Source organism: Neolamprologus brichardi, chromosome 2 (assembly GCF_056152115.1).
Source record: "Neolamprologus brichardi isolate AB-2024 chromosome 2, ASM5615211v1, whole genome shotgun sequence".
Classification (NCBI taxonomy): Eukaryota; Metazoa; Chordata; class Actinopteri; order Cichliformes; family Cichlidae; genus Neolamprologus; species Neolamprologus brichardi.
The window spans coordinates 29769886-29783702 of NC_142105.1; the positions used below are offsets into that span (position 1 = coordinate 29769886).

The 13817-nt window shown below is 40.5% G+C and overlaps 1 protein-coding gene across 1 annotated transcript in view; it reads left to right on the forward strand.

Moving 5' to 3' along the window:
• The window catches only part of ccdc88b (coiled-coil and HOOK domain protein 88B), a 64015-nt gene that overhangs the window by 16019 nt on the left and 34179 nt on the right, over nucleotides 1–13817 (forward strand). The window contains exons 10-17 of the mRNA XM_087829719.1: nucleotides 811–969; nucleotides 3130–3276; nucleotides 3474–3648; nucleotides 3801–3916; nucleotides 5056–5124; nucleotides 7732–8439; nucleotides 10560–10739; nucleotides 13456–13796. Of these exons, the coding sequence (XP_087685845.1) occupies nucleotides 811–969; nucleotides 3130–3276; nucleotides 3474–3648; nucleotides 3801–3916; nucleotides 5056–5124; nucleotides 7732–8439; nucleotides 10560–10739; nucleotides 13456–13796 (1895 nt within the window). The remainder of the gene's footprint in view (nucleotides 1–810; nucleotides 970–3129; nucleotides 3277–3473; nucleotides 3649–3800; nucleotides 3917–5055; nucleotides 5125–7731; nucleotides 8440–10559; nucleotides 10740–13455; nucleotides 13797–13817) is intronic.

Genomic DNA, 13817 nt, shown 5'->3' on the forward strand with positions numbered 1-13817 from the left:
AAACCCTCATAAGCACATGGAAAACATGCAAAGTCCACACAGAAAGTGCTCCTGCCTGCTGGTGAATTCAAAGCAGGAAGCTTCTTGCTGTGAGGTGACAGTGCTAAGCACTGCAGCACCTTGCCATAAGCGTTGTTGATAATGCTCAAGATAATTACAATTTAAATCGGTGATTTTTCTGTTAAATGATTAATGTGTATGTGGGAATAACGTCTGTTTTACAGATGGGTAACTGGCTACCTCTTGCCAGAATAGTACCTTAGAATGATGTTTAAATAATGACAGTGGACATTAGGGGTATCTTAAATATAAGTATGTGAGTAATTTCTCCAGTAGTTTAAATGAAGTTACATGCTGTGTGTAAAAAATGCCCAAATATAAATCAGTTATTTAACTTTTGCATTATATAAGTATCAAGAGACTTATTGCATGCCAGTTATTTCTACACCTGACCTTTTCTGCATTGATTTCACACAGCATATTGCTTTCGCAATTCACAGTTAATTCGATCACTTTCATTGTAAATAATAGCAGAAGACATGCAAATGTTATTTGAAACTATAATACATCCAAGTTAAAGCTCTTGCTCTTTTCCATATGGTTCTTTTCAATTTTTTTCTATCCTTGTGAGTACATTTCAGGATTGTATACACGCACACATTTCCTTCCTCATGTATCAGACTTTGTCAACATTTGCTTTACTGCATTCCAGATCTGTTCACAACCTTCTTTGACCTCATCCCAGCTGGTGTATGAATGTATCTGTGTCTCCGGGTGTGTGTGTGTGTGTGTGTGTCTGCGCGCATGCAGAACCGTTCTCTGCAGGGTGATGTGAGGGGCATGCGTGCACTGCGGGATGAGCTGGACTGTGCCCGAGAGCGAGCTGCACGGTCCGAGCAGCTCCAGACTGAGCTTCAAAGCTGTAAACACAGATTGCGCAGCCTGGAGCTCACACGCACTCAACTGAAGGTACACACACACATCAAGCACACATCTCACACCATAGAGAAATCAAGCAACACAGCTAGATCTCCACTACAAAATGCATAGTTTAAAAAAAATGTTATGCAGGGAAGACAAAGTCATTTTCACATTGCTTTGATACACACACACAAGCTTGACAAAGGCCCTCATATAAAAATTACTGGCGAAGGTCACGTCAAGAAGATCCCTTTTTAAATCTTTCTCTTTGAGTAGCTATTATTTTTTAAAAGAAGTACCACTTAATCTCAAAAGCCATATATTCCCTCACACGGCCCTGAGGGTTTCAATCAAGAGTGAGTACGAACAACTCTAAAGCTCAAAGCCGGAGAATGAGATTATATTGTGTGATGTCATTGGGATTTACCGCCTGGAGCTGCTTCATTGACAAAGAGCAGCTACAGTTATTGGAACTTTTACACCCAAATGAGATTTATTCCGAGGTACTATAACTGTTCAGAGCAAAAAAAAATGTGCTCATATCCTTGTGAAACACTTTGCAGCGTCCTCACCGTCACCTTCCCTGTCATTTTTGAGTCATCCTGCTTAAATTCAATATCAGTGTGACTGCTCATGTTAGCCGGAAGGGTGATTTTTTCTAATGTTGTGTGTCGCCAAGAACTCGTTTCCAGAAATTCAAAATGAACTGTTGTGCGGCTGTAAAGAATCGGGAGGAAAAGGTGCCGAATGTTTACGTGTAATGAAATAAAAATAAAAATCAGTTTGGAAGGTCAAATTAGTTTCATTACATGTTGGGTTTTATTTGCATTTTTTATCAGTAGTGTCAACATCGTACTCACAAGTTGTTTGCAGCGATCTGCGTAAGTGTGGATTCTGCTAAAAATTACACCGAGTTGGCCACAAAAGAACCAGTAAGACGGATAGAGAGGTTTGTGTGTGATTATTTCTGGTTTAACACCTTGTGGCTTTTTATACTCTTGTTAAACTGCTAACTTGTCTCACTAAAAACACAGAAAGTCTAAAACAAATCTTAAAAATGTGACTTAGTATTATATTATATTTTATTTTCCTTCATTTTGAAAGATATATTTTATCACCATGTTGTCTGCTTTTTCAATTTTGCTTTAATAGGTTATTAATGTGGATTTAGATATTAATCAGTATCACCTTATTTTTTATGAAGTAACTACTGTGAGTATGAGGATTTAAAAATAATTATTTTTTAAAATTATATTACTATACTAATTGGTCTTGCTCATGTGGCCTGTTTAGTACACAGTTACATAAAATTCAATATAATATACATCAGTTATAACCACTGTTGTTACAAGGTAATTACTAGGCTACTACTTTGGTAATGAGATTGTAATAACTTGCTGTTTCCTGTTATTATCAAGCTGATACTCTGAGTTTAAATTCACTTAATACAGCCTAACAAAAACATAATAAAATATAAATGTCATAATTTACAACAGTTTACAACTCTAACATTGGAGAGCGTCAGACTGAGTACTAAAAGTACTAAAGTAGCCGGATACAAGCTCCAAAATATTAATAATGGATTGCATTTATACAGCGCTTTTCGAGAACCTCAAAGCGCTGTACAATTCCACTATTCATTCACACACTGGTGGAGGCAAGCTACAGTCGTAGCCACAGCTGCCCTGGGGCAGTCTGACAGAAGCGAGGATGCCATATCGCGCCACCGGCCCCTCTGGCCAACACCAGTAGGCGGTAGGTGAAGTGTCTTGCCCAAGGACACAACGACCGAAACTGTCCAAGCTGGGGCTCGAACCGGCAACCTTCCGATCACAAGACAAACTGCCAACTCTTGAGCCACGATCACAGTTGGAGATCATATTTTGGTACTTGCAATGTCTGCAGTTTGCTTCTCAGCTGTACGTCAGCCTCTCTGACTCCCTCAGCAAGACTTGTCTGTTACTGTGAACTGTATAATAAGGGGAAATTATATAGAAAATACATTCAGCTGACAGCTAAAACCATTTAAAGTTGCTTTGTGCACTTAAGTGACAGTAGAGAACTGAATGGGAGCAAAGCATTGATATATATGACAGATTAGAGGAAGTTGCTTCAGAAAAAACCCCAGACTTGACAGAATACATGAAACGAAAACCGTGAGCACGTCATCGTGTTGTTTCAATCATCCCTGTTTGGTGCCCCCTGCAGGAGCAGCAGCAGCTGTGCGCAGCACTGCAGGAAACCAAAACGCTTCTAGAAGAGCAGCTGGCGGACGCTCGGGCGCGTTGCTCCTCCCTACGTGAGCTGGAGAGGGACAATCTTGTGCTGCGTCAGAGAATCATGGAAGTGGAAGCGGTGGGTGGAGTTTTTGCATTTCTGTCCATCCCGTACAAATGAGCTCTTAATTGAACTGAAGATTGCAGATTGTTCTAATATTTTCTTTTTTTGACAGAAAGGTTGCATTTCATGAGAGAACCCCATGCATGTTGTGTGGAGGACCATTGAAGTCTCTTGCTCATGTGATCATTGAGTGTGTGTGTATGTGTGCTTAGGAGCGGGACACTGAGAGGCAGCGAGTTGATGAACTGCTGGAGATGAACATGAGCCTCGAGGCTGACCTGAGGCACAGCAGCAGCGGGGGCGGCGTCCTTGCTCCGGTTGTTGCACATCCGCAGCGTTTCCTCCAATCAGAGCTGGAGTCCGACGAGGAGCTGAGTGAAGTGATTGGTCAGAGCACCCGCCTCTCTGCACCTTGTCATTTAAGACATGCTAATTAACTGATAAGAGAAAATATTTTGAGGTATTACTTACCCACAGGTTATTAATCAACAGCTCATATATCCATTTCTCTTCTTTATTTCCTCCTCTCTGCGCCTCAGATCAGAAGCCCCTGAGCGTGGAAGTGGGCGAGGCTTCGACGCTGCGGCTGCTGGGAGCAGAGCAGGAGAACGCAGAGCTGAGAAGACGACTGGAGGAGCTGCAGGCCCAGCAGGAGGTCAGAGTTCAGAGGTCGCAAGTTGTGACTAATAGAGAAAAATTTCACCTTACTCAATAACAATAGTCAGGCAGCCTGTGAATTTTTAAATGATGATCAGTTAATACTAAAAGGGCCCAAAATGTACCAAGAAAATATCTCCCACCTCTACCGCCTCCAGCCTGATACAAGGCAGGCAGGACCCATGCTTAAATGATGTTTACACCAAATTCTGACGCTACCACCTGATTGCTGCCACAGTTTTTCAAATCTTCTGTTGTCCAATTTTGGTGAACCCATGATCGAACTGTAACCTCAGTTTCCAACTTGTAGCCCAGTGTGACTCAATGTTCAATGTAATGTGCAGTCAGAGATGCATATGTTGATTGTAAAAAAGATTTATTTGAGTTACTGTTGCCTTCATATTACCCTGAAGCAGTCTGGCAAATCTCCTCTGACCTCAGATGTAAACAAGGCGTTTTTATCCAGAGACCTCCCGTTCACTCTGTATTTCATCTTTTTCAGACCATTCTTGTTAAACCTTAGAAATGATTGTGTGGGAAAATCCCAGTAAATCAGCAGCTTCTGAAATACTCAGACCAGCCATTCCCCATTCAGAGTCAGTGAAATTACCTTTCTTCCCCATTCTGATGCTCAGCTTGAACCTGGGTGATATATCCTTAAAATCCCGATATTTCATGGAAATGTGCTACTAGGATTTTTCTCACAATTTAAAAAATACTGAACAGCCTTTTATTGACGATTGCAGTTTGCAGCAGGTCATCTGCATGGTGAGTCACGCAGCAGTGTGAATTGCTATATTCTGCTATGATATTTACATTAATCAGCAGCTTTAACTTTGTAGTTGTAACAATGTAACTTTGCTCGAGTGGTCACGGTAATGCACACAGACAGAAGAGAAATGACAACTGGATAACATGCAAATCAGGTTTTATATATAGCTTTCATTTCCCTTGCGTGTCTTGTTATTCATATGATCATTATGTTGGGAAAAAATATTTTTAATTAAGAATGTTTAATTACGATACAAGCAGGCCTGCCATCTCTGAATATATCTGAGTTGTTAAAGATGCAAATGAAGCTGGAAAAACAGGATGCAACAAATGAAGGCATTAAAGACACATCTCCCCTCGCTGCAGGCTGATTCTCCAGATGCAAAGGATGAGTTGGCCTGCCTGGAGATGAAACATCAGGAAACATTTAGGGAGGTGAGCACAGAGTAAACTGAAGGCTTTACCAAACAGTTACTGTTCTAACAATCATCTTTTCTTTTTTTTTACCGTCACATTGTTGACTGGTAGTAAATTGTTCTGACGCTAATGCATTTATAAGTAATATTGCTTTTTTAGCCAATGTAAAAACCCTTCTCTGCCACATGTATTATGTAGCCATAGATAATACATTCATGGCATGTGTGAGCAGCTTTGTGTTGTAGTGGAGCAGAATTCTGGTGCTGAATCAATTTGTTTTTATTTATCATCAGCAGAAAATTAGCTGCAGTATTCGACATTTTTACAAAAATAATGGCTCACTTGTGTTTGAAATGGATTGCTCGCAGACTCTACAACCCTCCTTCAGTGTTTTTCTTTTTGATTGTTTTTTTTTTTTTATTATTTCTACTCATTGTTTCCATCCTCCAGCCTGAGAATTGACTGTTTTGGCTGTCAGCCTCATAGCTTACATCTGCCTCTACCAGCAGCAGGAACAAGTGAAAAAGATTTAAAAATACAGTGTATGTTAGCCTCCCGACACCAGATGACTGACAGGTGGAGCTGGTGGACGCCATAAGAGAGCTGAAAGTATAGAAATATTGTTCTATAGTTCTCATTAACTGTTAGTTATTTAAGTAGTAAAGTATGGTGAAATGTTGTGTTGTTATTGTTTGCTGGCCAATGTGACAGAAGCGCAGGAATGAATGTTAGCTTAAACAAAGGGAAACATAATTAACTGCAGTTAATACTGCATTTAACTGTGTCCGCATAGCTTTGGGGTTTCCCACCAAATGAAATCTGGGGGCAGACGCTATATCCTTAGAATATCCATCCATCCATTCATTCGCTTCCGCTTATCCTTTTCAGGGTCGTGGGGGGCGCTGGAGCCTATCCCAGCTTCATAGAGCGAGAGGCAGGGTACACCCTGGACAGGTCGCCAGTCTGTCGCAGGGCTAACACACAGGGACAGACAACCATTCACACTCACATTCATTCGCACATTCACACCTAGTGACAATTTGGATTATCCAATTAACCTATCCCCACAAACTGCATGCCTTTGGACGGTGGGAGGAAGCCGGAGTACCCGGAGGGAACCCACGCAAACACGGGGAGAACATGCAAACTCCACACAGAAAGACCCCGGCCTGATGTTGGAATTGAACTCAGGACCTTCTTGCTGTGCGGCAACAGCGCTAACCACCGTGCCACCGTGCTGCCTTAGAATAATAATACAATATTTAGGGATTATGATAAAAAGGGATAATGATATTTATTTAAAAAAATATATATATATACTGAACAACCATTTAGCGGTGATTATAACTTGTAGGTGGCAACATTTATCAGTGCAAACAAAATGAAGGGTATTTTCTGTCCTTCTTTTCCGGTGAAGCACTGTCACCGATGACAGCGGTACCAGACTAAGTTAATGTGTGAAACTGTTGTCACAACAAGGTACCGGCAGCAGCAGCACTATAGTGCAACTGTAGTGACGCAGTATTATATACAGTGCAACAGCACAAGTCAAATGTAAACACAAAGGTTGCCTAGGTAGTGTTATTATGAGTGTTTAACAGTAACTGAAGTAACTCAGCCAAATTTGAAACAAATTTGTAGCGTGAAGATTCAATTCTGATTAAATGATCACCGGAGGCTGACACACTCCTTATTAGTTATTATTAATCTCTGGCTCTCTTCCACAGCATGTCTTTGTCCTGTCTTCCTCCCCTCACCTACCAGTCGGTCGTGCCATAAGGCCGCCCCTCCCTGAGCCTGGTTGTGCTGGAGGGTTCTTCCAGTTAAAAGGGAGTTTTTCCTTCCCACTGCCGCTGCTCATAGGGGGTCATATAATTTTGGGGTTTTTCTCTTTTTGTATTATTGTAAGTTCTTTGCTTTACAAAATAGGGCAATTTGAGGCAACTGTTGCTGTGATTTGGCCCCACATAAATCAAACAGAATTGAATTTGAATTGTATTTTATTGTTCACAGGCTAAGTCCCATAAACATATGGCCTTGATTTGTCACTGATGTCACAAGATAAAACTTTTTTATAATGTATTATTGTATTATTGTGGACAGTGTGATTTGACATTATTTTAACACTTAAAAAAACTATTATTTTAAGTAATAAATAGTAAATATGTTACGATTAAAACAACCAATCTGAGTATGACACGTAAAAGACACGTGAAGGCTGTGCTTTACATTCCCTCAGATGAAATATGGTAATTAAATGTTACTCAGTTCACAACATTATACTAGAATTTGCGAATGGTGCTGTGTGACGGAGCTCAGGCGTACTGAGTTTTCTGTAGTTATTTGTGTGGAGGAGTGCTTTTATATTGTGTTGTTATAACCAAAGATCGTTTAAATCGATCAGTAATTTCCCTGTCTGTCCTTCTCTCGTTTTTCCCTGCTTCATTGTCTTTTCTTTTGTATTGAAACTGGATGTATTCTGAGGAAAAGGGGGTGATTTCAGTTTTCTTACCCACGATGCATTCAAGTTCAATCACTGTCAGCACATGAAAGGAAACAGGGACAAAAAAGGGATATTCAAAGCTTTGAAATGTCTTTAAATTTCTCTCCAATTATGCTTTTCAGTTTCAAAACTTGAAGAATGAAAATGCCACTTTGAAACAGCGTCTGGAAAAGCTTGTGACCAAACTTCAACAACTAGAAGACAAGAGGAAGGAGGAAGGAATGAAGATGCCAGACAAGGAGGAGGAGGGGGAGAGAAAAAAGGTGGTGAGAGGAATCCAGGGATCTGAATCCTGCAGGGGAGAGGGGGAAGGAAGGGTTAAGATGATGGAGGAGAAGGAGAAAAGAGGAGAAGTCATCGGGACACACCGTGAAGCAGGAGTTGGTGAAGAGATTCTTCATGTTCAGATGGGAAAAGATGAACCATGCAATGAGGTGATCCAGACCAATAGAAGAGGAGAGGCTGAGGGAGGGCAGAAAGAAAGGGAGAAACAGGAAAAAGAAAGTGAGCCGAAGAAAGAAAAGACTGAATTACCAATAAGTTCAGAGATACAGAAACAATCCGTTGAAGATAAAGTAGAGACTATAGCTACACACCTGGCCGTATGTTCCCTGACTAGTCCTGATATGGAGCTTCTGATGAAACGACTCCAGGAGGCCCAGGAGGAGGCCGAAAGACAGACTAGCGTGGCCCAGGACTTGCGCTCTAAGCTGGGAGAGCAGAGCAAGAAAACCTGGGAGGCTGAGCAGCGGCTGGTACTCGTCGAGGCTGAGCTGCAGCGTCTGAAGAAAGCCGGAGAAAGTTTGGTGGAGGCCCGCAGGCAGATAGAGGTATGGCTGGCTGTAGTGGTTAAGTTGGAGACATTAATGTTCGGTGAAGCAAGTGAAAACGTGGGCGTTATATTATTGTATAATTGTGTTTATAATGTGTTTCTTGTGTGCAAAGCGCCATCAAATGTTCCCGCTACAACACCCATAAAAAGCAAAAGCTGAAACTGATTTAAAATTGACTGCCAGCCACTTAATGATCGACTCCTTGTGCAGCTATAAACTGCTTTCAGGGCTAAGCACATGTTTAGATCGCTCCTTGGTAAATCCCTCTCTGACCACTTGCAGTAATACATCTGTGACTCATGATGGATCTTAGCTTTCATCTTGAGAAAGAGAACATATTTTCTAAGGGAGAGTGGTAAGTGACAAATGTATTGGGCACAAACAATGGTAAATATGGAAAAAAAAGTCTGGGTTTTCAATGTACTGTGAAAGACGTCACTTTTAAACGTGTCACAGTCAGGGAAAGTTCACGCTTACAGTTACAGTGCAACTCTGCACTAACAGTCTGACCTTGATGATGGACAACTGTATAGAGCGCAGCACTGTAAATGTTAATTAAAATGAACTTTTCCACTGAACCATGCTCTTTGGTCTCTGGGTTGTAGCCGGAGACCAGTTTCTTATCGCCAGTGAAGATCCTCGTCATGCAACGCTGAGTCAGTTTGATGCTCTTGGTGAAGTTGCAGATGTCTCACTGCAAGTGGTCAAAACATAACAATCCAGACTGCAGCGGAGCGCTGAAAGTGGCATATGGCTGCACAAACCAATGACTGTGAAAGCGATTTTTAAAGCTCACTCTTAAGTTATTGGGTTATTTTTGGTTATAAGTATGAGCTGCATGAAGTCATCTTACTACAAAATTGGTATCAAGTTTTCTGGTTTTTCAGGGTTTTTTTCATAATATTGTCTCTGATTATATACATTACAATTAAAGTAATAACAGAAACAAAGATTTAAAGTTCACACATCAGAATTGTTTCAGCAATAACAGTGGCGTGGCACAAAAACAGCTTTTATATTGATTGTCATAAAAATTTGTTCAGCCAGATGAAAATTTTTTTTTCCAACAATATCTTTATTATTTTTTACATTTTAAAGACTTGCAAACAGTCCAACATTCTAAATAGTACATGAACATACACTCCTCTCAGACAGCAAAAAGAAAACAAAAAAGTCATCAGATTTATCACTCCATTAAAGGCCTAAATTTGTCATTATCCCAAATCAAATGTCATTGCCCTCAGTCCTCATCCTCCTCAGATAATACAAATCCTTCTACAAAATTCACAAATGGTCTCCACACCTTCTCAAAAACATCCAGTTTCCTTTTCAGTATACATGTTATCCGCTCCAATGGCAAAGCCACCATCATTTGTTTTATCCACTGTGTGATACTCGGTTCCCTTGTTTTTTCCATTTTAGTGCAATTAATCTTTTTGCTTGTAACAAACCCATACCAATAAACATTCTGTCACTTTTTGTGTACCTCATGTTTTCTGGGTACAATCCCAGAATAAGGAAGCCAGGATCCAAAACAACTTCTTTGGATAATATTTGTTTCATAGTTTGTGTTACTGCAACCCAAAAGGAGCCAATCTTCCTGCAATCCCAAATACAATGCCAAAAGTTACCTGACCTTAATTTTTAAGTTTCTGATCTACACTGTCATTATTATCATACAAAAAGGTGATTTTTGTACTTAGCTGTACTTTACATTAAATGCATGATGGAAAATATTTGCAAACACGGTTGAACTTGAAGCTCACCAGGATGCTTTTGTGAGCATTTTTGCATTTCGCTCAGGGCAGCAGTGTGCCAGAGTAAAGCCTCGCAAAGCTGCAAGAGTATCTGGGATTGTTTGTGCTTTTGCACACTCATTAAACCTGCAGTGCACCAACAACAGACCCTTTGTGTTGTTTGCCAGTTAACTGGAATTATTAGGAAATGTATTTACTCAACACTTCCTTTAAAGTTGTAGGTTTGTAGTTCTTTCCTAGAAATCATATATATACAAGACTCATTCAATTACTGGAAAAATAGAAGAATGTTTTGTAGTAATAGTAAATGCACATGCTATACATCGCGATTTCAGATGTTTCTAACTGCTTTTCTCCCAGGTTCTTCAGTCTGAGGGTCTAGTTATGGAGGAGGAGTTGTGTCGCTTACGAAGCCAAGCAGAGCTTCACAGGCTGCAGACCACAATCATCGCCACCCTGGAGGGGGAGCGGGCTACACTCGAGAGAGAAAGAGACACGCTGCGCAGCTCCTTGGACACCTTGCGCTCCGCCCAACGCAAGGTTGGAGAGTACACAGCCACATTCTTGCACACACAACATAAAGACGCCAAATATGTCCATGAACATGGCAGATGACACTGGACTTAAGAGGGAAATAGAAGAAGAAGGGCAGATAAAAAACAGAAGAGTTCAAAATTTTCTTACAGTCAACCTCTGTGATCTGCTTAAATAAAAACATCCCATCTGGATTCCATTTAACCAATAAATTTTCAGTATTTCAGCAAGCAAATTCCCTTACTGCACGACTCAGGCTTGACAACATGAAGTGGAACAGTTTTATTAAGCTGTCGGAGATGCATGTTAACATTTTTATCCACCTTATATCGAGCGAGCAAATCAGATTTGAACTGCAGTATTCCCATATTGACAAAAATCTCATCTGCACACAGAGGAGGGAAGCAGATGAACGTTTTGATTCGGCTTATTCAGTGCATTTCTGCAGATGGAGATTCAAGCAGAAACCCAACTGAGAGCCACCTTCTTCAGACAGCCCACTTTGGGTCATTGAAGTCTTTGTGAATACGGTGCAATTTAATGTGCAATTTGCAGTAAAAATTTCAACACATCAGAAAAACTGCAAACTAAGGAAAAGAGCACTGCTAAGTCAGCATTAAAGAAATACCTTAAAAGGGATTCATAAATACCTCCCACTCAGAAAACGCTGTATATAACCCTCCATCTGATGGGGTAATATTCTTTGGTGACACCCTCCCAGTTTTTTGAAAGTAAAAACGTCAGTCTTTTTGTGGCTGTTTGGCCTAAAGGTCTACTAAAATTACTCTGGCTAATAAACTACAATTTTCTTAGCCAAGACTGGATGTTCTTTAACTGTACACAACATATAATTGACAACCTATTGTAAAGAAACAGCACGTTAGAACAAGTGTTTTCTGCTATGACGCATCCCAAAAACCTGTTTTGTGTACATTTAGTTGCTTGCATGAAAAAGTAGTGCAACTCTGGATAGGCTGTTCCTACCGATCTGCCACACTTCTCACAACATCGCATTAAACCAGAGATGCATCTTTAAAAAACAGTGGCTCATTCCTTTGATTTCTAAACACTAAATCTAACAGCACACTCTCATAATGTTAGAGCTGAGAAAGTACTCTGCTGTCACTTTGGTTTATGAATAAAATAACTTAAGTTGTAAGCCAGCCAGACGTCAGCAGCAACTAAAAATTTGTTCATTTCAATATTTGATGTTTTAGTCCATGACACAGAATGGATTCCAGCTACATTCGAGGTAGACTTCACATTCCGACCACCAGCAGGAGAAGAGCCAGAATTCATGAGAATAAAACAGTGCATGTTAAATGAATCATGAAGTGTACTTCTTTCAGCTGTAGGTGTGAGTAAAACCAAAATAGGAACTCACGTCTCATCCTCGTTCTCCCTTTTGCTTCCCTGTCGTTGTGTACGTTTACTGAACTGGTTTGTTTTAAAGCATTTTTATTTATTTTTTTAAAAACCCTCATATATCCTGGAAAAATTGATCAGATTTTCTGCTAAGTAATGAGATTTAGTCCACAATCTGGAGGACGCTGTTTTGTGTCTTGGAAATTAAAAAAAATCTACTCAATATGTTTTTTCTATAGGGCTTTGAAAGTGTTTCTGAATTGCATTGTTTACATCCACGTTTGATGATGTGGAGGGGTGCAGTAATGTGAAATATGGTTATTCTCTCGTAGGCGGCAAAAAAATGTACATTTACTCAAGTGCTTTAAAGTACTCTTGACATCCTTGTACTTTCTATTTCGTCCCTCTTTATACATCCTCTTCACTAAAGTACAGGATTTAATAAATTAGGTGAATTTCCCTAACAGGATTTAAAGGTGAGCATTTTAACATTCAGGAAAATAATTATAGACCACAGTATTGCTTATACAGTAGAAATATCTAACCACTGCCATGTAACAGATAAGCAAACAGTTCCTGTTATTTATACAGAGTCCAATCTGCAGTTTGGTTTCAAGGTAAATTAATGTTTATTGTTTTTAATAGTCTGAAAACTTTTGAATTACTTATTTTTGAGCTGTATTTTTAAAATGTATTATTGCTGTTTTGATCCAAACAAATGCAAGGACCTAAAAGCAGGGCACACAGCAGGAGGCGGGACTAATGAAAGCTGTGGGAGCTACAGAAATCCACCAGGTACCAAATATCTCAGAGTATGAGCAGATAAAGTGCCCAAGGTGCAATTAAAAGGCACAAAACTTAAACAAGGTCCAGCCCGGGTTGACTTGAGGACTTGTGAGGTGCACTGGGGCCTGGCCCAAAACAAACAATGCCGAAAGGAAAACAGACATCATGACAAATAACTAGAGACGGTACTATAAATACACAGAAAACCAACTCACTATAATAACACAGGGGAAACTAAATAGGGCAGGGAAGGCACATACAGATAACAGCTGACTCTTAGAGTAAAGCAACTGCCAAAATTAAACAGGAAGTTACTATAAAATAACAAGAAACAAAAAGAGAGAAACAAAGAAGTGAAGAGGAAAAAGTAGTAGAATCAACAACCCAAACGCAAAACTGTGCCAGTGGTTTAATTTTTGCACTCTGATAAAGTTAATTTTATGTTTATTGCTTGTTTTATTGGCCACATGGTTTCGTGTTGCCTGTTGCACTTTCCTCTGTGATTATCGGGGACTTATTTAAAGCAGGCGTTAAGAACCGAAATCATCCTTTGTGTTTTCTCTTTTGCCAGAGTGACCAGTTAGAGCTCACTACTCAGACTCTCAGAGCAGAGTTGGAGCGTCAGGGCCGCAGTTTGGAGACCTCACGGCGTCGCGAGGAGGAGCTGGAGGCAGAGCTCCGCGAGGCTACCCTCGAGGCTGAATCTTTGGCCAGGGCACGAGATCAGGCGCTGCTGGAGGCTTCACGGTTAGAGCAAGAGAAAGAGGTGTGTCAGTCTGAACTGGATGGCCAACGGAAGGAGGGCAGACAGAGAGAGAGGGAAGCAGGGAGACTGAGGCAACAGCTGGAGAGCACAACCCTGGCCCTGGAGCACAGCAACCAGAGAGCCTGTGCTCTGGATGCTGAACACAGGTACACACACTCCTAAGGACA